A 25,843-nucleotide genomic window follows, 5' to 3' on the forward strand; every position below is an offset into this window, starting at 1 on the left:
CTCCGCGATCGACCGGTAGATCGCGATCGACTTAATGAGCACCCTTGCTCTAGAGAGTGAACATTTGGATACCCATGCTCGAAAAATTTGTGCTAATACCCTGAGTTTGTTTCTTTGTCTCGTGGGCGATGACATAAGTGTTCTTTGCACAGAACTTTGTATGTGTAGCGGTTCATACGTATGCACACACGAGGCATGAAATCATATTTTGCCTTTTACTGCGACAGAGGACATCTTCCCCGCTTGCTTCATTGTCTGCTCATATTGACTATCTGTCTGTGGAAGACGTGCTGACCCCAGGTGACTCACTGCTGCGCACAAAAGACAACCAGCCCCCCAGCGGAGGGTCATATCGAGCAGGTTCTGGTAGATATAACACACATTATTATACAGGCCTTGCGAAAAATGGAGACGTGAGCTACAAATCCAGTATATAACATTGCTCAGTACAAAAAAAACAAGGTCATTCTTTCTCTTTCATCAATCTTTTTTTTTTTGCGTTCATACATTTTAATAGAAGAACAATTGTGCAGTCCAGCATCAGGACTGTCATTTTTCAGTTTTTCCATTTCTAAAATGTGTGATTCTTTAGTCTCCTGAGGCCGCGTCTATAAATGCTGCAAAGATAAAGTCCGCGGCTGATGTTGATAGTCATCCCTCATTTATGGAAGTTCATTGGTTCCAAACCCAGCCACGCTCAGTGAATTCCAGTCAGTATGAGAAGATTGTTGCCAACAGTCTTTAAGAATCAGTGACAAAGTTGAAGTTGCTGGATACTTCCAACAAGACAATGACCCTAAACCAGGGGTGGGCAAACTACGGCCCGGGGGCCACATCCGGCCCGCCAAGTGTTTGAATACGGCCCGCCCAAAGTTCCAAAGTACGTATTTCATTTAAAGTCAACATACAAGCTGGCATCATGGCTTGAGACGACATTTTCATGGTTTGGCGGTTTTATCAATTTCGTTATTTGATGTGGTCTGTTGTTTACAAAGTGCTCCTGAAAAAAGGGACACAAGCACATAATAATAATAATTTTAAATAATAAATTTATTCTTATTATTATAAATTTATAATGCACTTTACATCAAATAAATGATCTCAAAGTGCACACATAGCAGATTGCATAACACTTTTACAGATACAATAATTTTGTTATTTGATGCGGTCTGTTGTTTACAAAGTGCTCCTGAAAAAAGGTACACAGGCACATAATAATAATAATAATAATAATAACAAATAATAATAATATAAAATAATAATAACAAATAATATAAAATAATACTAAATTTATTCTTCTTATTATAAATTTATAATGCACTTTACATCATAATAATAATAATAAAATAATAATAATAAAATAATAATATCAAATAATAATAACAAATAATATCAAATAATAATAAATTTATTCTTATTATAAATTTATAATGCACTTTACATCAAATAAATTATCTTAAAGTGCACACATAGCAGATTGCATAACACTTTTACAGATACAATAATTTCGTTATTTGATGCGGTCTGTTATTTACAAAGTGCTCCTGAAAAAAGGGACACAGGCACATAATAATATTACAAATAATAATACATTTATTCTTCTTATTATAAATTTATAACACACTTTACATCAAATAAATGATCTCAAAGTGCACATATAGCAGATTGCATGACACTTTTACAGATTTAATAATTTCGTTATTTGATGTGGTCTGTTGTGGTCTGTGGTCTGACACAAGCATATAATAATAATACAAATAATAATAATAACAAATAATAATAATAACAAATAATCAATTTATTATTATAAATTTATATCTTACTTTACATCCAATAAATGATCTCAAAGTGCCCATATAGCAGATTGCATGACACTTTTACAGATACAATAATTCCAGCTGGACTGTGACATGTAAAATATCGAGTCTGGCCCCCCCGTCAATTTTGTTAAATCAATGCAGCCCGCCAGTCAAAGTTTGCCCACCCCTGCCCTAAACACTGCTCCGATTCTACTAAGGTTTGAGGGAAGGAGCTGTCAATTAAATCACCTGCTGGAGAAATTGGCTGGAAAGAAAAGAAAAGAAAGAAAATACCTTCAACCAGAATCCAAACCCTCATTGGAAGCATTTATTTGTGATAAATGAGATTCTACTAAATATTGATGTCATTTTTTCACGCACACAGCAGCTTCTAATCATATTAATTGCTATGATGAGCAATCAGTGGAACATTTGAAGTCATTTATTTATTTGTGCTTGGATTTTTGCTTTTCATCCTGATGTTGTCTCACTAGTGTATGTTTTTTTTTTATTAAATAAGAAATGTCTGTCATCTTTGTGAGTCACAGGGCGGGCATGTAAACAGTTGCAAGACAAAAGTAATAAATCCCACTTACGATACTTTGAATGCACCTCATCAATCTCCTCCTCAGAGTGATTCTTGGAGAAAACCATAACCTGTGGGTTGAAATGAAAAAGGTAAGCATAAAGTGGAATATGCAACATAACATAATCACAGGCAAATATCAGCAGAGCAATTCATTTACGTCCCTTCTGCTTTGGACTGCAGATGATAAAAACACAATGAATGCATTTCCCCAACCAAAACATGAAGCAATGTAGTCGTAACTCACAGGTTTGCTTTTATTCTGAAGCTGATTTCTGATCTTCTCGTTAGCTTCCACGTCTTTGGCAATGTCTGCAGCTGTTAAGGAATTACAAATAAATAATTACGTCAACCAAGCCTTAATTCACCAGTGGGGCATACTTTGTAGCCATCATGACCTCGCTAAAAAATACACACGTGAGACTGCACTGAAAAAAAGTATGTTAAAGTATGTTAAAAATGCTCAAATCTACCCTGGACTTCAAAGGGTAAATACCAAATATACTATATAGTAGTAAATATAGTATTTACTGTAATACAGTAAAGCTCGGATATATCGGATTCAATTGTTCCCACTAGTTTTGTCCGATATAAGCGAAATCCGTTATATGCGTATACCGGAAAATGTCCGTTTTACGCATATATGGGATTTATATCCGGTATATGCGTAAATGGGATTTTATCCGTTATAAAAAGGCACTTCCTTGACTATGTTTCCAATGTACCTGGACGCGCAGGCAACGCTGCAAACGCTGCAAATGACGTCGTATAGCGGCCTGTCACCATTCGGATTCGAATTGGAGCGCCACGATGCGGCCATCCGATATATGCCAGGGAAATTTCATGGAAATGCATTGGAACGGGACTGGAGATTTTGTCCGAAATAGGCGAAATCCGTTATAAAAAATCCGATATATGCAATGAATTTTTATTGGAAATGCATTACAGAAAAATTGCTTCTTTTTTATCTGTCCGTTGTGAGCGAATTTCCGATATATCCGAGTCCGATATATCCGAGGTTTACTGTAGTAAAGAGATGAGAGGACACACAAGATTGGGTCCACGCAAACAAGACAAGATTAACAAACAAATTTTCAGAAAAGTACAATGAAAATATGGCTGACCAATGACTGAACATGCTGCTAAATTGTCAACATGGATGTCCTCTCAGTATGAGGTGTTCTATGAAGCGGAGTTGTGGTCGCCGCATCACGCCTTCATGAGGGTACGGCGCAGAGGGAGACACCTGCTGTGGCCGCCATGGTGCGCTGTAGTTGGACATCTGCTCTGAGCAGACCCGGTGCTGCCATTATTAACTCATTCACTGCCAGCCATTTTAGGAGAACTTTAGACTCTTTATCCAGGAAAAAGTTTTTTTTCTAGCATTTTGGGGTCTTTATAAATCAGCGGTGGAACATCGGTTGGTTTCAGCGAAAGCATCTGATTTTGACCAAAACACAGAAAATTTGCTTTTTCTGCAGAGAAGGAAATTCAAGCAGAACGGTGACTGATGTTCATATTTTTTTGTTTTAGTGACACGTCAAACATCTGAGCAGTTGTTTACTTCTATGAAACAACAAATACGACATAGGAATAAAATGTTTTGATGACAAAACAAGCATTTATTCACATAATTAATCATCTATTTTCAGATGTTTGCATGTGTTTCAACTATTTACAGATAAGTGTGAATGCGTGCGGTATTTATGGGCTAACAACAACAACTACATCACCAACATCACCCCTATCCTTCGCGATGGCGACACATCCACAGAAAGTGTAAGCTGCCTGAATTTTTTTTTTTGTCTCCGCTGGATTCGTCGCCATCAGCAACTTCCATCTTCTTCATATCCAAGCTGTTGCTGCCGATCGAAGGAAAACAGAACTGTTGCCCCCTACTGGGGCAGAAATCCCTTCCCTACAAATCGGGAAATTCACACACAAGATGCATGAGACTTTGATCTGTAGCTCCCGTGAAGAAAAGCAAAACTTTTTGATCTTTACAACTAGTCTTTGGCAGTGAATGAGTTAATGGTGATTAACGGTGCATTTTCATACAACAACCACACAGGCCAGGGCTAGCAGACTTGGTTTGCACGTCGGTCGCCCACCATCGCTCACCTGATTTTGGGTTGAGGGAGTCACACTGCGCATTGTAGATGTGCACAAACTCCTTGTGCCTTTTGATCAGCTGATCTCGGGAGCCGTGCACCGAGAGCTGGCATTCCTTGAGTCGCCTCTTCAGCTCCAGCAGGGACATCAGATTGTACACCAGCTTCCCCATTGGGCGCCTCGATTTGCTGAAGGACAAATGTGACAGTGACAGACAAGCCATTGAACTGGTTAAGCAGCAGACTGGCGGTGAAAGGGTGCAAGAACTATGAATTTTAAGGCTTAAAGGAAAAATTTTGAATTTGGTCATTTCTGAGGTATGAGGTAGCAACGCACGGTTGTCCTACCTGGTGTTGTTTTTGACGAACATGTTTGGTATCTGCTGGACAAATTCTATTTTAAGCCTGGGATCCATTCAGCATTTAGCATTCTCTTTACGTATCTATGAAGTGGGGCATTTTCCTAATTCAGAAAATCTCTGAGTGGAATTTAACTCTAACAATGCATTTTACATGAGTCAAATTTGACAGCTCGATGTTTTTTGGGTGAACAAGTACAAGTGGGAATCCTATTTTTATCCAAGGGTGTCCATTACAGGTGTTAAATATTAATTTCCCCATTTCATATATAAAGTTTCTGGAATGTAAAACTGTTAAAAAGCCTTTAATGGACCTCTCTGCATACATTATTTTGTAGATTCAGTGCAGAAATAAAAAGGGGTTGGCTTCCAAGCATGTTAAAATTAATTAATAGTCATTTTCTGCATGTAAAAGCGTAATTATTGTAATGTTCCTTTTGGGTGTGTGGAACAAATGAACTGGATTTACATTACTTTCTATGGGGAAACTTGTCAAGCATGTTTTGGTTCAAATCACACCTTCTGGGAAGGATTATTGACGCCAACCAAACAAGTCTTTTTTGTGGAATATTTCATGTAGCCCAGCCTCACCTGGACTGTGACTCCAGTGGGAGCCCAGGTAAATTGAGTTTGACTAAAGTTTAATATTCTTATAAAGTTTATAGTACTCTTAAAATGGCAAAAGGCACGGTGGGTGCAATAAAATCATCAAATAATAATAACCGAGTTTATAGCATGCTCATCCCCATCCGCCCCCACTTATGCAGGCTGGCTAGAATAAAAGCTGCCGCCATTCATCACTGTGACGTTAAGGTGATGTTCTGTGCCAGAGAAAAAAAAAAAATATGACCAATCATTAAAAGACCATCAAACTGCAGCAGACGCTGCAGTTCTAATCATCTAGAACAGGGGTCAGCAACCCGCGGCTCCAGAGCCGCATGTGGCTCTCCAGCCTCTTTGTTGCGGCTCCCTTTGCAATGCTTGAATATTTTTTAGCACCCGTGTGGTGAAAATGCACGTCTTTGTTATGAGTTTACAAAAATCCAACTTTGTGTGAGACCATGAATGCATCCTGACTGAGTTCTGACTGGTGACTGAATGAGCAGACAGGATGCTATCCAGTTCTCTCTGACAGGTTAACATGAAGGGAAATGAGTAATACTTTGAGTTATTTGAGTTATTAATTATTATTAATGAGTTATTTGACGATTCTAAAAAATAAATTAGAGCTCATTTAAAAACAAAAGTTTATCTCCAGTACTAGCAAGAGTACTCCAACTCGTCTTTTTTTTCCCCTCCAATGTTGTTTTAAACATACAACGTTTTGCGGCTCCAGGCTATTTTTCTTTAGTGGGCAAGTGGGTGAAATGGCTCTTTTCATAGTAAAGGTTGCCGACCCCTGATCTAGAAGAAGTAGGAATCAGAAGAGATGAGAGGATTACCTCGGATGTCTCACTATGTCGGCAATGTGTTTCACAATGCAATCATGTGCAATTATCACCAATGTTACAAATATCTGGATTACAATCTGTTCATTTGTATTTACTAGAGTTGTATGGAGGACCAAAACTGCCAAAATAATAAAGAAATAAAGTGAAAATAAAAACAAAAATAAAAAAAAATAAAAAAAATTAAATACACAAAAATATAAATGGAAATAAAAACAAAAATAAAAAAATATATACATAAATAAATAAATAAAAGCAAAAATAAATACAAAAATAAAAGCAAAAATAAATACAAAAATAAAAAACAAGATTCAAAAATTTAAAATAAATACAAGAATACATGTAGAAATAAATACAAAAATAAATATATAAATAGAATTACATATCAATAAATAAATAAAAGCACTCTGCTCTCATATGTATTTATTTCATGCTGCAGACAATGTCAGCTATTCAAATGAGGGGGCGGTCCTAAGTGTGTCTTGGGTTGAACTGTTCGCCTATTGGTTGATGGACATGTGAGTGCGAAAAAGCTCCGTCGGGGAGGAGAGAGATCAGGCTCCAATAAGGCTTCCACCCGGAAAAGCAGGTAATCCGGGGAAGCATTATCCGAAATATCTGCTAGCAAACGGAGATCCCTGGAGATTGCAGCCATATTTACCGCCATTGAGAGTGGTGTGGTGACTTCCTCTTGCTGTGGCCGTTTGCAGGCATACCTAGTCGATTTTCGCACTCGCATGTCGATCAACCAATAGGCGAACAGTTCAACCCAAGACACACTTAGGACCGCCCCCTCATTTGAATAGTTTTTCCTTCTGCATTTCAAGCTGACATTGTCTGCAGCATGAAATAAATACATATGAGAGCAGAGTGCTTTTTTTTTATTTATTGATATGTAATTCTATTTATATATTTATTTTTGTATTTATTTCTACATTTATTTTTGTATTTATTTTAAATTTTTGAATCTTGTTTTTTATTTTGTTATTTATTTTTGCTTTTATTTAATTATTTATGTATATATATTTTTTTATTTTTGTTTGTATTTCCATTTATTTATTTTTGTGTATTTATTTTTTTTTTTATTTTCACTTTTATTTATTTATTTATTTATTATTTTGGGAGTTTTGGTCCTCCATAGAGTTGCAACAATTAATCGATGGTTAATGTTCCTGACCCAACCGCTAACTGTAGGTGTTTGCTTCATAGTCATTCATTCAATCAACGGTACAAGCCATTACTCAATTAACGCATCACATTAATCGACTAAAAAAAACATTATGATCTTTGATTGGGAAGCTAAATGACAAACATTTTGATTTGTTATTATTTAATGTTGTTTTAACAGAATATTCAAGCGGCAACCTGGTGTTTGTGCACTTATCTGCTCTTTTAAGTTCAAATCTATTTTTGAATAAAGAGGCGGATAAAAAAAAAAATAATCGAGCGATTAATTGGTTATTAGAATAATCATTAGTTCCAGCCGTAATATTTACCTCCTCAAGCTTTCCTTCTTCTCTCCGCTCGTGAGACACATGTCCAAATGTTTGTTGATGAAATGCGGAGACACGCCTACAGAGCACACGGGGCACTCCACTGCAAGAAGGCGCATTTCATGTCATCATGACAACAAACATACATACAAAAAAGGTCAAAGGTTACAAAATGGTTACACTTTTGGGGGAATTTCACCTATCACAAATAAGCAGCAAATGAGCATCTTGTTGAGTCTTTGTAGCGAAATTGACAGCGAGGTATCCACTCTTCTGTCTGTGAGTGACGCGGAGACGAGCTAGCTAGCGAGGTGTCGTGTTAGCCGCTACAATAGCAATATCGCTGTAGCTTGGTTAATATACAAGTCAGTTATGTATGTGGAACACTGTTGGCATTTTTTTTTACCTTTTTTGTTAGGGTTTTAGAGTCAAAATAGGTACCTTGCACATTGTTGGCTAGCTCATATTAACTTTTCTCTCAGTGGAACGCAGTGAAAAGAGAAATAAATACAGTATGTGTTCATGTTTTATATAACAAGTCTGCAAGATGGGCAAAATTCCTCCAAAAAAGTGCAGTTTTCCTTAAAAGTTCAGACCAAATAAATTACAGGCTAAGTGGTTAGCTTGCTCGCTAATAGCCATTTTGAGCCCCTGCACCGTAAGAGATGCAATGATGTGTAAACAATGAATAAGTGAAGTGTAATGGTGACTATAGGGGTGTTATTCATGTCTACGGGGCTCTAGTAATATTGAAAGTCATAAACAGATTTTGGGCGGCACGGTGGTTAGGGGTTAGCGCACAGACCTCACAGCTAGGAGACCAGGGTTCAATTCCACCCTCGGACATCTCTGTGTGGAGTTTGCATGTTCTCCCCGTGCATGCGTGGGTTTTCTCCGGGTATTCCGGTTTCCTCCCACATTCCAAAAACATGCTAGGTTAATTGGCGACTCCAAATTGTCCATAGGTATGAATGTGAGTGTGAATGGTTGTTTGTCTGTATGTGCCCTGTGATTGGCTGGTACCCCGCCTTACGCCTGAAGACAGCTGGGATAGGCTCCAGCACCCCCCGCGACCCTCGTGAGGAAAAGCGGTAGAAAATGAATGAATGAATAAACAGATTTTTTCGCTCTTAACATTGAATCCTATATCGCAGAAATTAATTTGACATAGTCGGGTCTGGAACCAAATAACCGCTGTAAACAAGGGACTGTATGGATCCTTATAAGTTAGGCTTTACCTTTGATTGCAGGCTTTTCCTCGTTTGACAATGATGAAGAATGCGGCATCTCTTCCGCGGTGCTGATGCTGTGTGGCGCCGCGTCCTCACATTTGACTGACACCGCTCCCTGGATGGATGCTTCCTCCACATCCATGGCCTCTTCCTTCACAGTCACCAAGTGTGCATCGGCGTCGTTCGCATTACGCGTGCGCGCACTCCTCCTCTGAACATCTAGTGAACCGTCTGTCTGTTTTTCTTTGGCAGGAGACGTTCTGGGCCTCTTCTGGAAAAAGTGACTCGCGACGGAGCTGCTGCACTTCTGGCCTTTGTCTCTGGGAGCTTTGCATTTTGCTGAAGCTGGGTTCTTTGGGGGTATCGGTGAGGACTCAAAATGAGTTTTTGACAATGGTTGTCTGGGAAAAAAAAGAGAAAGGCAAAGTGCATGTGAAAGGAAGTGTGTGTGTGTGGGTATGCGTGTATGGAATTACAATAAGGAGACGGCCATACCTGCAGCAAGCCAACAATCCAATAGTACAGTATTACAAGACTGTCAGGTAGGATAAAACACAGGGCTCGACAATAACGTTGTACCGATGGCCCGGGGCAAGTTAAAACAAAATTGGGGCAAGTAAATCCAATCATTAATATTCCCATCGGGCAAGTGTACTTTAGCATGCCGTACTGCCAAGAGTTTTTTTTTAAAGCGGTTCTTGTTGGGTGTTGGTAAAACACGGACTAAGTAATTCCGGTGGTAATTTGCAAACCAATCCTTGCAAATCTTGAAATGGACCAATCAGAATCGTTTATTTAGACCGCGGTACGCAGTCCACAATCAGCGTTTTACCCACACCCGTTCTTGTTCGCGATCAACCAATCAGCGATCGTTTTACTAGGAAAACATCTATCATGGCGTCCCTGCCAACATGGTCTAATTCTTCAACACCAAAAAGTGATGAAACAGTGCCTCCTAAACAAGTATTTTATTAGCGGTTAGCAAATCAAATGATGGCACAGGTGAGTGAATCACATTGCCGTGACAATTTGAAGTGGTCACAATGAAACACCACCCATTAGATCCAATACCAAGTGCTGATTTTGCACAAGCTACAAAATCTAGCGCTTCCATTTCTCTGTGTATTTTTCTCACCTTTGCTTCACAAATTATTGTTTGACCATTGAGCTTTTTTTTCTGGATTAAAAACACTTTACTAGTACACAAATGTGTCAAATGTTTCATTGTGGTGCACAACTTCTAAATATCACTGCTTACTACGACTACCATGTGTAAGGTAGTATGGCTTGCCATGTTAACATACATCTCCACAAATTTTCAGACATTCCTCCAAATACAATGCATCAGTACTATTATCTAATGAATTATCAGCATATATTGATATATGATATCATTATGGCAGTCTTTTCATTTTACATGGGGCAAGTTCGGGCAAGTAGTTCTCACCTTAAGGATTCCCCATGGGCAAGTCATTTTTGTTTTTAACGTAGAGCCCTGAAACACATTGAGCAATTTGCATATACGGTATATCAGCATGATAAAGTGATAACAAATCATGTAAGCAATGAGTCGAGACTTTTAAATATGATGCCTTCTAGCTTAAGCAGGAGTGTCCTTTTCACCGAGGCGACTCATTGTCTGCAGTCTTGGAAATGTGGGGAGGCAAACAAACGGCAGCAGGTCCATTACATCGCTATAAAACGGAACCAATGAGGTGTGCAACACCGTGCTTTCCCATATTTAAAACTTGATATTTGAACTTATTGCCTCCATTAGCGCAGACTCACACGCACACGTCTTTGCACAATGAGCCACTCTAACGCAGTCCCAACAATGTCGTCAGTGGTATATCACCAAATAAAGCAGACATTTACACAATGACTTCATTATATAATTCTTAAAAGGGAGTCGGTAACAGGTTCCATGATGCCGAGAGGGCTCTAACATTTAAATGTGTCTGCAGCCATTATATCCCACCTTCTTTCTGCATCGAGTACAAGAAGTACGGCCAGTGTAACACACTCATGTCAACAAATTTCTTTCCTGCCGTGCTATACCTTGAAACTTGAAATATAAGGACCTAGACCCCAGGTATCCAAAACCTTGTCATATTATCTTCTATTTTTAAATTACACTGAATAATTTAGTTTCCACCTCCATCTACAGCACAAAGTACGGCCTATTAATATTGGAAAAGTGTCTCGTGTGAAAAGATAGATACAAATCAATTCGTCAAGTTCAGCAAATGCACAGACTACACCAACTAGGACTAATGTGGTCCTGAATCATCTCAGCAAAACTATACTAATATTTTCCGACAGAAACCCATTTTCTAGACAATGCACACCCATGAGAGGAAGGGTAAAAAAAGGTCAGCTGAGAAAATACGAACGCAGGTTTAAGACCTTTTGCAGATCTGATAACACAGAGGTTATCAATAAAATAAATACCGCTTGTTTTGTTGGAATAAAATGTGTTTGTGCTAAAAATGAAATACTCTTTGTCCCAACAGATGGCAACAGATTCTTACAATGTGAAACTCGTAAAATAGTTCTTTTTTTCCTGCCAAGTCAGACAATTAGCTGGTACTTGTGGTATCAATTATGTCAAAGCAATTGAGTCAAACTCTAATACATAAACATTCTGTATATAAAAAATGTGTCAAGTAAAGTGAAAAAGTCATATTTGCAGCCATGTGGCTGGCGCCGGTACAAATACCGCCCTGATTTTACAATACTAACACATTTCCTTGAGAGCAGCAGCCTGCTGACATTTAGCCTTAATAAAACAACACTGCCCTAAAGCGACAGAACGCGTATATAACAACAATATACGATGCTCGACAACCTCGGCTAATGAAAACAAAATCCCCGTTGGATTGGATGAAAATCCTTCACTCAGAGATGACTTATTGGGAGTCAGTTAGCGTGGAAGTGTTTCTATACTCCTGCTGAATTCAAATAGTCGGTCCTCAAAAGCTGGACGGCCATCTCGATGTGGATCCATTAGCCTTTCTAACTAAATAACTAACTTTTTGTATTGAGTTGTGAACTTGTGTAGAGCAGCTACACACAATAACCCACACAGAAAACTTTCTAGATCTTTCAGAATCTGCACCTATTCCACTTGTGGTTCCTTGGATTTCCAAAACATTTTAATTTATTCCACCTACTCCACTGTCACACTCCCAAGTACTTCCGGCCTACTGCCGAAACCCACTTTCTAAGTGGGAGTTGATAATAAATGAATAAAGTCTTTGGAGAGCTAACTGAAAAGTGGTTAGGAGCTACTGGTAGCTCATGAGCTACTGGCAGAAGACCCCTGACTTACCGTGTATGAACTCAAAGAAAGGTAACGTAGGTCTGCATTTACTGAGTGCAGGCAGTGTCCGATATTGATAATTAATTAATTAATTAAAAAATATTTATTAATTAATTAACCTTTCGCAGCGCAAGCGCAACGCTTCTGGCTTCGGCAACAGCTTGGCGGATATTTCACGTTCATGTTCACTAAAACATGAAAATATTTTCTTTTGTTGGGAATCATGAACTCCAACCACTTCTGCCTGAGCTTGCCTCGTAGAAAGACTTCCTCAGAGCCGTAGCTATCAACCGTAGGGAGGGCAGTCTTAGAGCGTATCTGGCCTACAGCACATGCCCATATAAGGACTATGTAAGGACAAACAGCGCGTGTTAGAAAAAAGCTCTCTGAAACCGAGCGTTCAGAGCATCCTAAATTTTTTTCCATGGCTGACCTCCAAACGCGCAAACCTCAATATCTGAAATTTTGGCGTGGTTCAACACGATACAACACATTATCACATACTACAGTGTTAATTGGCCCTGTACCCTAGAAACGCCCATGAATGATATGGGAAAAGGCCGAAATGATACTGTGTCAATGCCCAGGGCAGTGATACTACAGTGATAAACTATAGAGTTTAACCATCAGTTAGTATCAGCCCCTGTAGCTGTCCAATCAGAGCGCGCTGCTCTGGTATCGTGCCCGTGAAACAACCAATCAGAGAACAGCGCACGAGTGTTTTGCTGCTGTCTGTGCTCTGTCAACATGTCAGCGGTTGACACTCCCGGCGAAAGACAAATAGGGAAAACAGCAAACAGAATATTAGAAATGGAACGTTTTATCACTCTTGAAATGATCGAAAAAACTAAAAATGCAAATACAAGTCGGAAAACCAAGGGCGACTGCAACTGCAAGAACGAACGAAGACTGGTAGAAAGTTACACAAATACGTGTCTATGTTTATTGTAACGTCGTTGCCGACGCTATGGAAAGGACACGACTGTGATCGCTAACGAGCTTTTATTACACAACAATACTGGCTACTGTCGGCCGTAACCACGCCGTTGCAACCACTGCCAGCAACGCAACAGTGCTTCCTCAACACGACACGCCCCCACCCCTGGTGCATTCACAGTCACGCGGAACACTCAAGAGCACAACATGTCAACATGAACACGTCAGTGTCGCTACATTATTTTATCAATCAGAAAAGAAAATGGGGATGAATACGAGCCTCATTCTCTCAAATCAAAATTCAACTCTCTGGCACGTTACATGATGGAAAAACGAAAATACGTGATAATAAGCTCATGATTAAATAGTATGTGATAATAAGATCATCACATGGGTTAGGGTTAGGGTTAGGGTTAGGGTTAGGGTTAGGGCTAGGGCTAGGGCTAGGGTTAGGGTTAGGGTTAGGGTTAGGGTTAGGGTTAGGGTTAGGGTTAGGGCCCCCGTATCATGCCCCCAAGTGTCATGATACTGGGCCTGATACCAGACAAACCATGTGATAACCTCTAAATACAACATTCTAACAGTTATCAGTCACAAAAGTGGAAAAAGCTCTGACAAGAAAATGGCAGTAGTGGATGGAATAAATGTCACAGAACGCAGACCTCCAGGAAAGCAGTAAGACAGTAGAGACTGAAGCTCAAGCAAGAAAGACAATGTCCTCATTACCATCAAGCCTCAGGCAAATATAATTAAAAACAATCCATGAAAACAAAACTATCACTGTCAATTTTTTTAATAATGGGCTCAGAAACAATGTCATTACCACAACAACCCAGGATGACCTACTGAAAGCTGTTGTTTGCTTCAACACGTGAAATTACAAATTCACTCTTGGTGCTCCGTTGTCTTGGCTCCTTTAGCGTATGACAATGCTTTAATGTTTTTTGTGTAGCTTAACAAGAGCAAAATACAATCCGGCACTGTAGGGGGAAGCCTGGGAGCGTAGAAATCCAATTATCCCTTACGTGCGCTTTAATGACATGAGGGAGCCACCGGAGTCTGGAGGGAGTCACGGCGGCAGTTAGCGTTGCGGAGGAAGAGATGACACTATATAAAACATTAACATGCATCCGGGCGACTCCACGAGTCCTCTCGTTAACATCTTAATGCTGACAAATCAGCGATGTTTGCTGAATGACGAGCTAACAGGAAAACTTTTTAATCAGATTTCCCACGCGAACGCTGGATGAGTCATTGAGATGAAGTATTCGATCGTTTCCACGGGCAGCACACAACAGGAGGTGAACCAGCAGCCGGGAAGGAAAGGAAAGGACCAGAAAACTACATCAGCTTACCTTATAGCGCGAAAGCTCACTACCAAGTCATCCAGTAAGCGGTTGTTTCGCAGATCTTGTTCAGTCGCTGGCTAGATGAAAGCACAAATATTGTAAGCAAATGCACTTTTTTTTTTGCAAAAATAATAAATACAGCCACCTTGACCCTTGCACAAATGTTGTCCCTGTCGTGGTTTGCAATGAGAAAACTGGTGGCAAAGGGGAAGCATGTGTAAACTGCGTGGGGAAAAGGACATGTTGGAATCTTCACAATTTCTGTCACTGTCACCATTTCGCTATGCATGCAGTGGGTGTGCATTAAAGCGTGTCTTGTTCACATGAATGAGTTAAGGACTCTTGGAACATGTGGGGAGGGAATTTTCGAGTCATTTCTGCAGCCTCTCGGACCTTCTTTGTGATGTTATGTTAATAATAACTGATCATCATTCCCTCACCCATAGGGTAGTCCATGCTTTCTCTTTTTCTAGTTAAGGTACAGTAAACCTCGGATATATCGGACTCGGATATATCGGAAATTCGCTCACAACGGACAGATAAAAAAGAAGCAATTTTTCTGTAATGCATTTCCAATAAAAATTCATTGCATATATCGGATTTTTTATAACGGATTTCGCCTATTTCGGACAAAATCTCCAGTCCCGTTCCAATGCATTTCCATTAAATTTCCCTCGCATATATCGGATGGCCGCATCGTGGCGCTCCGATTCGCCGAATCGGTATACGACGTCATTTGCAGCGTTTGCAGCGTTGCCTGCGCGTCCAGGTACATTGGAAACATAGTCAAGGAAGTGCCTTTTTATAACGGATAAAATCCCATTTACGCATATACCGGATATAAATCCCATATTTGCGTAAAACGGACATTTTCCGGTATACGCATATAACGGATTTCACTTATATCGGACAAAACCAGTGGGAACAATTGAATCCGATATATCCGAGGTTTACTGTAATGCCTCCTTCCTGCTCTTTCTGCAGCTGTGAGATATGTTAAACCAGAGGTCGGCAACCCGTACATTGTTGTTGTGATGTCCTTCACAATGCTTGAATATCTTTGAATGCAATGCAAAATGCAATATTTCTGAAAAGATGGCAAAGGATTTCGCCATTTCAGCCTCTCATCTGGCATTCTGGGTGCCCTGAAACTGTATTTTTTTTTTAAGCTGCTTGCAGAAAATGGCAAAATCTGAAAAGGCCAGGTGTCGTTTTCATATACAGTCGAACCACTGTTTTTTTTAGAAATAATAACATAACCGATCCGTCGCCACCATGTGACCAGAAGTGAGTTTCGAGGACAAGCCAACATAATATTGGAACATTTCTGTGCAACCGATACGGCTCTTCCCAGTCAACATTTTCCTGATATTTTGTCATAGGAGTAATTCCGCTTTGTTGCAATTCTAGATGAGACGAGTACAACTATTTTTTTTTTATAGTAAAGGTTGCAGGTCCCTGATACAGACTTACCTTTTCTTTTCTTCTGTGAATTCAACATCTTGCAGATAGGTCCCTTGCTAATAGAAGAACTTCACGCTGGACAAAGCAGACTGCTTCACAGATGCAGAAAGTGGTGGTAGTACAATATAGTATGTTGGATGTATATAGTACTTAGGTTTAAATAAGTTGTGCGGGAGCGTGGTTTTTCGTGTCAATGCACGCCCTTTTCGGTGACAAATTGCCAAACTAAATAACACCCATTGCCACGGCGAAATGCAGAACAATGATACAAGATGCGTGGAAGTGTCAAGGTGGCATATGACATCAAGTCAACATGGGGATAACGTTGCAAACTCACCACGTTGCAAACTGGGCACTGCAGCTTATAGGAGAAGAATTTCCTGATGCACAAGGAGCAGACTGTAATGCAAAGACAGTTCAAAAGCATCATTACTCACTTTTTGTTGTTAGATTGAAAATACGCTCCGATGGATGTACAGTGACAGATCACAACAAAAGTAATTTAAGGATACTTCTGATATCAATCAGGTCTATAATTGAAGAGCTTGCAACCAAAAGGCGCTAAATCCAATTTTCACTAAGTTGCATGTTTTTCATGAGTTTAATAGACCTTTGTCATGTGTATCCAAATCACAGATTTTGGTCTTGAAATCATTTTAAAAAATATGAAAAAAAGTGATATGAAATGTATGCTTTCAACCAAAAGGAGCTAAATCCCTTTCTTTATTCTTTATTCTGATTGGCCCAAGTTTCCCATCTATTGATAATCTGACCAATCAGAGAGAAGAATACAATTGGCACTGCACATACAGAAAGCCAGTATCAGTGCGCATCCTGTTTTCTTTGTGTACATGAAGTACACATATGATAGTTACAGTATGTTATGCAATTCAGGAGAACACAAATTGTGTTTTTACAGTATTCTGTAACATGGAAGTTTTTTTTACTCTACCTTGACACCTCCAACTTTCATGAGAAACATGATTTTACTTGTACTAAAAAACATACAATGTAAAGAGTTTGGAATGAGATGATTTTTGTCACTGTCACCTTCATGGTGCAGTCAAATATGAGCACTGCTTTTAATAACATTTTTATTCATTTAATTCATAATAATTATTTTGTATTGTATGTTGAGAATGGCTTCTGTGTTGTAATTATTTTATTAGCATAGCACATTAAAGCACCTTACATTCTTTTACAACAATGCCATTGAAGAAGTTAAAGGTGACTTCAAATTTATTTCAGCCAAAAGGCGCTAAATCCGAGAAAAAAATTAATTAAAAAAAATATATAAAATACATGGTGTGTGCAGGATTTTTATAGCATGCATTTTTATGACCTATATTGATAGCTCTTTCATTTGCAATATAGACTTGATGACCAAATAGATTGATATGTGCGTAATTAAAAATAATTGATTTTCTCGAAATCAGCCAAAATGGATTTAGCGCCTTTTGGTTGCAAGCTCTTCAATTGGCCTTTTAGAAATACAGTAAGCCCTCGCCACTCTGCACTTGGAGCAACTTCACACTATCACAGAAAAAAAATCATATTTACGCTAATGCTACGTATTTGTTGCTTAAGTGCCTTTTCAAGCATATTAATTGCTGACTGAAAATACAAATACAAGGCATTCAGAAGACGCATCCAAAAATGCTGTAATGACATGTAGTATTCTATACTTGTCTCGAGGTGTCAGGAATCTGACTGTAATATTGGACGAGACACACAAGCACCAGACATGAGCACCGGCTTTGAATAGTTTTACATCAAACACAATAACACCTTAACCTTCAACCCACACCAAGCTAAAACTGAACTCTGAACACTTCCTGTCCACCTCCTACTCATCTTCCCTAGCAACAGCAACACACACAGGCACAAGCCTTATTTATGTCCTATATGTATTATTTGATTTGATTTGATTTTATGTCACCGATATTGGGTAGTAGGTCAACTTCAACTTCCTGCTCAGAGCAAAGTCAGCCTTAGAATAAAAGCATGGCAGCATTAACTGGGATTCTACCACAGCAAGGGACATCCAGACTGGGAATCTGAGGTGCTAACCACAAGGCCACCCTGCACATTAATCATTCTTTGAAAATGAAAACAACCGCTGTACTTACAATTGTGAGAGCATTTGGTCATCATTGAAATATTGAGAAAGTCAAAACAAATCGGACATCGCAGCAGGGCATCAATATTCTGGAAATGGGAAGAAAATGACAACAGTGAAGTACAAAACATAAACACAAACTACAAAAATGACACATGTGCAGAAGGTTATATGAAAAACAAATAGCCAGATTGTTCATACACTCATTTATTTGTGGTGACTTGCCACAAATAAATTTAAGCTATGGCTCTACCTCTATTTCCATGTTTATGAATGTTTATTAGGGGTGTCACAAGACAACACGATAGACGATAGACTGAGTGGAGCGGAATGGAAAAGACCAGATTTTAACCTTGCTTTTAAGAAAAGTACAGTGGTTCTTCATTGTCGTGTTTTTTCCTGTGTACCGGCAGATAGCATCCGTTTTGTAATAAAGGTCCATAAAGGCATCTATAAAAATGACACGTTCATGCATCATCATGGCCAATTATGACAAATCAGAAGGTGATGTCAATCAGCCACGCCCCCGGGAATTAACCACCACAGGTAGATTCCAGTCCTGTGGGAATCACCGATCTCAATTATACATCAGGAGCACTTTTATTCAAATAGTTATATTTTAAAAGAATATTGCACTTTTTTAATCATCCACAATCCTTATGTGAGACATGAACCCACGTCTTTCTATTTTATGTGTTCTAAATATATAAAAACAGCAAAGACACTATGTAAGTAACGCAGTTGTTGGGCATAACAATGTTAATAACAATGTTACTGTAGCTAGGTCACAATATTATTTGTAGGTGTCCCATTACGTGCATTCTTGGCTGCCTCTTTTTTTTAGCGTTTTTTACATCTTTAGAACTCAGAGAAGAGACGTGTGTCAAAAAAAAAATCTGTTTTTAATGTCTAACTTTTTATACCTGACTGCTGTGCCCCGACCCGCTTTTTCTCATTTTTTAACTGTGTATTAATGAATGAATGTTGTATTTTAATAAATCTTTTACTCTTGTTTACTTGCTTTTATTCAACTCCATTCGTCTGCAAAGTGTCTTTGAGTGTTTTGAAAATACAAATACAAATAAAATGTATTATTATTTATTATTATTGTGTCTCACATAAGGATGTTGATGGTGAGCAAAATTTCCATAAAGCGCATTTTTCCTTTAAAGCCTACAATTCTATTGAAAAATGTTTTGGAATCAGTATATTAGTTTATATACGTATTTACCGTAATTCCTACTCCAGTGTGCTGTCAAAATGAAGGCACAGTTTTATGAAAGGTTGAAGAGTAGTGTGCATAGTAGTAGTTTAGCTAGTTTACATTTAGTCTTGATCAGTTTCCGTTTCACTTTCATTCTCGGTTGCAGAGAACCTCATACTTAGAATCGCAAGCAAATGTAAGATTAGTGTGAGTAAACACATATGTGTTTTAAACATATGTCTTGCAACAAGTCCACTGCTAGCTGTAGCTATTATCTAGCTAGCTATTATTATCATTCACCGAAAGGTTAGTAAGTTAGCCACTATGCTAGCAAAACGGGGAGGTGAAAGTAGTACTACCTGGGCAGCGCCGACTTACTTTTAAACATGTTATAGTTGGTGGTGGATCCGATTCGGTTTGGACGTCCATGCTGGAGGAACCGAGCTGGATGTCGGCGTTACAAAACTTTTTTTTTCGGGGTTTCATAAACTAAAGTCCCGCTCGAAAGACAGACAGCGGTGGCGTCATTTGACAACTTCCGCTCGGTGACGTCATGCTTCCGGATTTGCGTATTTTATTTTTGGAAAATAAAAAATGTAAATTGTTTCAAGAAAAAATTTAGTGATATTGTTTTTTTGGGAATATTCTTTATTCCCAAAAATAAAAAAAATAAAAAATTAAAAATAATATTCTAATATTCTTACTTAGCAATTTTTTTTCATTTTTCACAAAATATGACATTCGTACATTTACAAGTGTTATTACCGCAATGTACCTATTTTTAACTTTTATTCTTGTAAATGTACAACTTTTATTCTCTAAAGCTCCTATTTTTTGTCATTGTGACCCTAATATTCTTTCTCTGAATTATGAATTGATTCCCAAAATATTTAGACTTTATTCTCATAGCATAATAACTCTTTTTTTCACAACCTAATTTTCCCCCAAAAATTACAACTTTTTTTGGGAATATTCTTTATTCCCAAAAATAAAAAATAATATTCTAATACTCTTACTTTGCTATTTTTTTTTCATTTTTCACATGTTAAAATATGATTTTTCACCTTAATCATTTTACTTCATTGTTGTAAAATTAGTATGACCTTATTCTTGTGTTATTACCGCAATATACCTATTACCTATTACCTATTTTTTTTAACTTTTATTCTTGTAAATGTACAACTTTTATTCTCTAAATCTCCTATTTTTTGTCATTGTGACCCTAATATTCTTTCTCTGAATTATGAATTTATTCCCAAAATATTTAGACTTTATTCTCATAGCATAATAACTCTTTTTTTCACAACCTAATTTTCCCCCAAAATTACAACTTTTATTTTATTTACTTTCTCATAATATTGCAAGAATATTTCAACTTCATTTTGAAATGTTATTTTTCCTCATAATCTTTCAACAGTATTCTAGCAAAATTGCAATTTTTTGTTTTAATATTTTATTCTTAGAAATTGTTTTCTTGTTAGATCACAGTTTTAAAAAGTGCCGTAGGCCGATAAATGTGTTGTTTGTTTTTCATACTATACTATACTATAATATTTGAACTTTATGCAACTAAAATGATTTAGTTAAATTATAATTAATTAAATTAAATTAAAATTATAGTTACTTTTTCTACTAATATTGCATTAACTTCATAAAATTACTTTTTATTCTCATTAGAATTTGACTTTTTTTTTGTTTTCTTGTTAGAGGATATTTTTGGAATGTGACTCGTGTCAATAAAAACACAGCTGCGGCCCACCAATGGCCCACTGATTCCCCACCAATGGCCCACCAATGGCCCACCGATGGCCCATCAATGGCCGACCAATGGCCGCACACGCCATGGTTCATACTGTACGATGTCAATGTCATCTCTACGAAATATCACAGTGGCATTGTTGGATTTGGACACCCCCAAATCAGAGTAAAGATGTATTTTTGGTATTATCCCGTTTCTGGCGTTTTCTAATCAAAGCAGAAAGCTCATCTTCATCAGGAACGAGAGCAGCTTCATGTTCAGTGTGGCATGTGTAACGCATCGAGCGTTCCACATGAAAAAAGACTCCATTGAAACATCCACTGGAGTTCCGCCGGCTGATGTTTTTTTTTTTTTTTTCCGGCTTTGTGCCGGTCTTGTGGGCAGACAATGAGTTTTCACTTAAATGCCCGCCTGGAGCGACTTCAGCGGGACACCGTGAATCCCTGCAACAAATTCATTAACTTTCTTTGGCCTCGGGACGACGTAGCCTTCGTGTGAAAGCAAATCCAGACAGCGTGAGATTGGAACATGTCAAGTAGTTGCATGAGAAGATGCTGGAATGTCATCTTGGCAATCCCATAAACACTCCGAACACACAGACGGGGGGGAGTCCTAATGAAGCCCTGAGCAGGTTAGTCAGCATCCAGGCTTTTGTTATGTTATTGTAGGTCGTGCACGAGTGCCACCTGTGTGGGATCTGGCCGGAACAGCTGGAAATGATTCCCGACAGACGAGAGCTGAAGAAGCATCTGGTATCAGACGACATGCTCGTGGCAGGCAACGCTGATTAGATCACGATGCGTTTGTCATGTTCTGTTGCACCTGCTTTTTAGCTCCTACCTTCCATGAGCTCACCTCAATAGTCAAGATCTAAGCCAAGAGAGTACCGGACCAGTAACACCAATATGCATTTGAAGGCATTCCAGTTGGATGGAGTGATGGACGGTATCAAAGGCAGCACAGAGTTCGAGTCCTAATGATATTGAGGAGTATTTTGTCGAAGTAGGGTTATTTATTTTTTTTAATAATTCTGTTTCCGGTTCTATGGTTATTATCACACCCTTACTCTTTGCTAGTGAGCACAATTTTTTTTAATTATTGTAACACTTAAATTTAGTTTCGTTTCTTTAAGTCATTTTAAAAAATGTGTTTATTTTAACATAAATTAATTTTGTTTGTATTTATTTAAGCTTTTTTTTTTACATTTAAATTATTTCTTTTTTTAAGATTTTTTCCACACTTTTACTTGAAAGGTTTTCTATTTTATCATTATTGTTATTATTATCATTATATTTTTTTTATGTTTTTTTATGTATCTATTTGTCTGTTACTTCCACACTCAACAGAAATGTAAACACAACACGTTTGCGTTTAGGTTATTATCACACCTTTCCTCTTTACCATCACTGGCAGCTTGGCTGTATGTATATATATATTTTTTTTTCTTAATTATTTTAACTTTGTTACTTTCATACTTTTATTTAAGTCATTTCTATTTTTCTTTATTTTATTATTTTATCATGTATTTAGTATTTTTAGTATTTTTAGTATTTTTAGTATTTTTAGCATTTTTAGTATTTTTAGTATTTTTACAATTTTTACGATTTTTACAATTTTTAGTATTTTTTAGCATTTTTAGTATTTTTAGTATTTTTAGTATTTTTAATATTTTTAGTATTTTTAACATTTTTAGTATTTTTAGTATTTTTTAATATTTTTAGTATTTTTAATATTTTTTAGTATTTTTAATATTTTTAATATTTTTAGTATTTTTAGTATTTTTAATATTTTGAGTATTTTTAGTATTTGTAGTATTTTTTACATGTTTATAGAAGTCATTTTGGAATTTATTTATATCATTTTGAAGTCATACATGTTTTTTTCCTTTTATTTATTGAAAGTCATTTTTATTTTGTATTTTTTTTACACTTTTATTGAAGTTATTTTTGTTTTATTATTGTTTTATTACACTTTCATTTAAGTCAATTTTATTTCTATATTTATGTATTCATTCATGCAATTAAAAAAATATTTGTATTGTGTTACACTTTTATTCCAATCAAACCAAGCCAATGTATATGTAAAAGTGCATTTTAGAGACATTTATAGACATTGACGGTGTTATTTTATTGATAATAAATATGACATTTCTCCATGGTGCATCCATTACGTCATTGTGTGCGTGTACGAGAGAGCGAGGGTGTCAATGTTCAGTCCTTGAAAGCACCACGACTCTTTCCACTGAAGCGACTTGTGATTCATTTCAATTAAGAAGCTTTTACCATTCAGCGAGAGCAGAGTTAACGTTAAAAGGCATGAAAGTAAAATCCTTGAGCAGGAAGGCTTCGGATCCATGCTGACGCAAACTGAGAATCAACGTCCAATGTCTTCATCTACTCGAGGGCCCAGCTTCTTCTGTTCTGTAAATATTGTTCTCATTTTGGATGCCACGGTCATGGACGTCGGTGCTTGTCGAGTGGTTTGACTGCGGCGGCCACCGTCACACCTCAAAGACGAGCGGAGACCCAAATTGATCAAACTTTTCAAATATCTTCTCTTGAAATGGACTGAAAGAAGCGTGTAGGAAAAGTAGTTAGTACCGATGCTGACATAGCGAGACTTTATTGGTGTCCTGGCTGGTCCACCCACATGATAAACCAGGGCTTCTCACCTGGTCTCAACCACATTGGCTTGTGGTTTTTTATTATTTTTAACATTTCCATTAAAGCCAATTTTTTTTTTTTTTTTTTTACACTTAAATAATTTCCCGTACTTTTAAGTTGTTTTCATTTTTATTTATGTTTTTGTTATTTTTATACTTTTATAAAGGTCAGAGTATTTTTTTACACTTCAATTATTTTTATAATTTTATCATGCTTACATTTGTCATTTTAATTTGGATGTATCTTTTGTTATTTTAACACTTTTTATTTAATTCAGTGTTATTTTTTACACTTAAATTATTTTTATTATTTTTTCACACTTTTAATTAAGTCATTTTAATTCATTGTTGTTATTTTAACACTTATGTAATTCAGTATTTTTAACAATTTTTATCATTAGATTTTTCACTTTTTAACTAATTTACTAATTTTAACTAATTTTATTTAACTAACCTTTGTTTCAGGTTATTTTAACACTTTTATTTAAGTCTTTTTTTTTTTACTTATTTTTTCACACTTTTACTTAATTTATTTTTGTTTTATTTAATTCAGTATCATTTTTTAATTTATTTTAAAGTGTTGTCACACTTTATTTATTTATTTTTATTTATTATTTAAGACATTTATATTAACTTTTATCTGTATAATTTTTCAAATTTTTTAAAGACACTTTTTTGTGTTTTTATTTTAATTAATATTTCATGTTTAATTTAATATTTAATATGATATATTTTATATATTTTAATTTAATATTATATATTATTTTAAAAAAAATTTATGGAAGTCAGTTTTAATTTGGAGTGGTGATTAAAGAGCTTTTACCTTTGATGGAGGGTAAAGTAGTCAAATCCTACGTTGACTACTATCCTAATCCTACGAAATAAAGTCAAAGAGCATTTTTTATGTGACAGGACCAACAGCAAAACTGCAATCAAAGATCCTCTATATGACAGGAGTACTCCACTGTTTTTAAAGACCTTCAAAAAAATGCTAGTATAAGATCCTTTATGTGACAGGACTGTTCTACTGTTTTTGAGGACAGACCAACAAGACCAACAAAATGCTTGTCAAAGATCCTTTATATGATAGGAGCACCACTAGTCAAAGATCCTCCATTTGACAGGAGTGCTTTGCTTTTGTTAAGGACCTGCTGCAAAAACCAAAAATAAGTAAAATAGCATGTTTTTATATGACAGCACCACCAGCTAAAATGCAAGCCAAAGATCCTCTATATGACAGGAGTCCAGTTTTTAAAGACCTTCAACAAAAATGCCAGTCTATGACAGGACCATTCCGCTGTTTTTAAGTACCAACTAATAAAAAAAACAGCAAAAATGCTTGTCAACGATTATTTATATCTTTTTTAAAGGTAATTTACATGACAGAAGTGCTCTGCTGTTTTTAAGATGCTTGTCAAAGATCTTCTACATTACAGGACCATTATACCGGTCCCGTATCCGGTCCCGGTATCGGCTCCATACCAAAATCTCCCAAGAACTTGCCCTAGTTTGCTCAAATGCTGCAATGTCGCCCCCATGTGTCCACAAAACAAACTGCAAGCTTACAAACACAAAGGTGTGTTATTGTTGGGGAAAACAAACCATTCATTCATTCATTTTCTACCGGTTATCCTCACAAGGGTTGCGGGGGGTGCTGGAGCCTATCCCAGCTGTCTTAGGGCGAGAGGTGGGGTACACTCTGGACTGGTGTCCAGCCAAACAACATTCAAACAAGCATTGATACTGTAGCGACCCTGATGTGTTCATGTTGACATGTTGTGCTCTTGAGTGTCTGACTGTTCCGGGGGACTGTGAATGCACCAGGGGCGGGGACGTGTTGTTGATGCGGAAGCACCGTTGAGTTGCTAGCTGTGGCGACAGTAGCCATTATTGTTGTGTAATAAAAAGCTTGTTAACGTTTTTTTTTTTCTTCCAAAAACGTGTTTTTGGAATGTGGGAGGAAGGAAAACAAACCGAAAAAGTAAAAAAAAAAAAAAAAA

The 25,843-nt window shown here is 37.2% G+C and overlaps 1 protein-coding gene across 5 annotated transcripts in view; it reads right to left on the reverse strand.

Moving 5' to 3' along the window:
- rad18 (RAD18 E3 ubiquitin protein ligase) overlaps nucleotides 1-19,953 on the reverse strand; it is a 38,325-nt gene extending 18,372 nt beyond the window's left edge. For 4 of the 5 annotated variants that reach the window (XM_058055686.1, XM_058055684.1, XM_058055682.1 and 1 more), the window contains exons 1-9: nucleotides 19,801-19,953; nucleotides 18,229-18,307; nucleotides 16,437-16,498; nucleotides 14,642-14,712; nucleotides 9,035-9,429; nucleotides 7,800-7,899; nucleotides 4,507-4,685; nucleotides 2,633-2,703; nucleotides 2,396-2,456 (exon numbers count right to left, since the gene is read on the reverse strand). In XM_058055686.1, the coding sequence (XP_057911669.1) occupies nucleotides 2,396-2,456; nucleotides 2,633-2,703; nucleotides 4,507-4,685; nucleotides 7,800-7,899; nucleotides 9,035-9,429; nucleotides 14,642-14,712; nucleotides 16,437-16,498; nucleotides 18,229-18,307; nucleotides 19,801-19,908 (1,126 nt within the window). In that variant the 5' untranslated portion in view covers nucleotides 19,909-19,953. Of the gene's footprint in view, nucleotides 1-186; nucleotides 312-2,395; nucleotides 2,457-2,632; nucleotides 2,704-4,506; nucleotides 4,686-7,799; nucleotides 7,900-9,034; nucleotides 9,430-14,641; nucleotides 14,713-16,436; nucleotides 16,499-18,228; nucleotides 18,308-19,800 lie in introns of those variants that run through there. The other variant, XM_058055687.1, reaches the window with a different exon arrangement.
- Nucleotides 19,954-25,843: the final 5,890 nt, after the last annotated feature.

The sequence above is a fragment of the Doryrhamphus excisus genome, chromosome 18 (assembly GCF_030265055.1).
Source record: "Doryrhamphus excisus isolate RoL2022-K1 chromosome 18, RoL_Dexc_1.0, whole genome shotgun sequence".
NCBI classification, from domain to species: Eukaryota; Metazoa; Chordata; class Actinopteri; order Syngnathiformes; family Syngnathidae; genus Doryrhamphus; species Doryrhamphus excisus.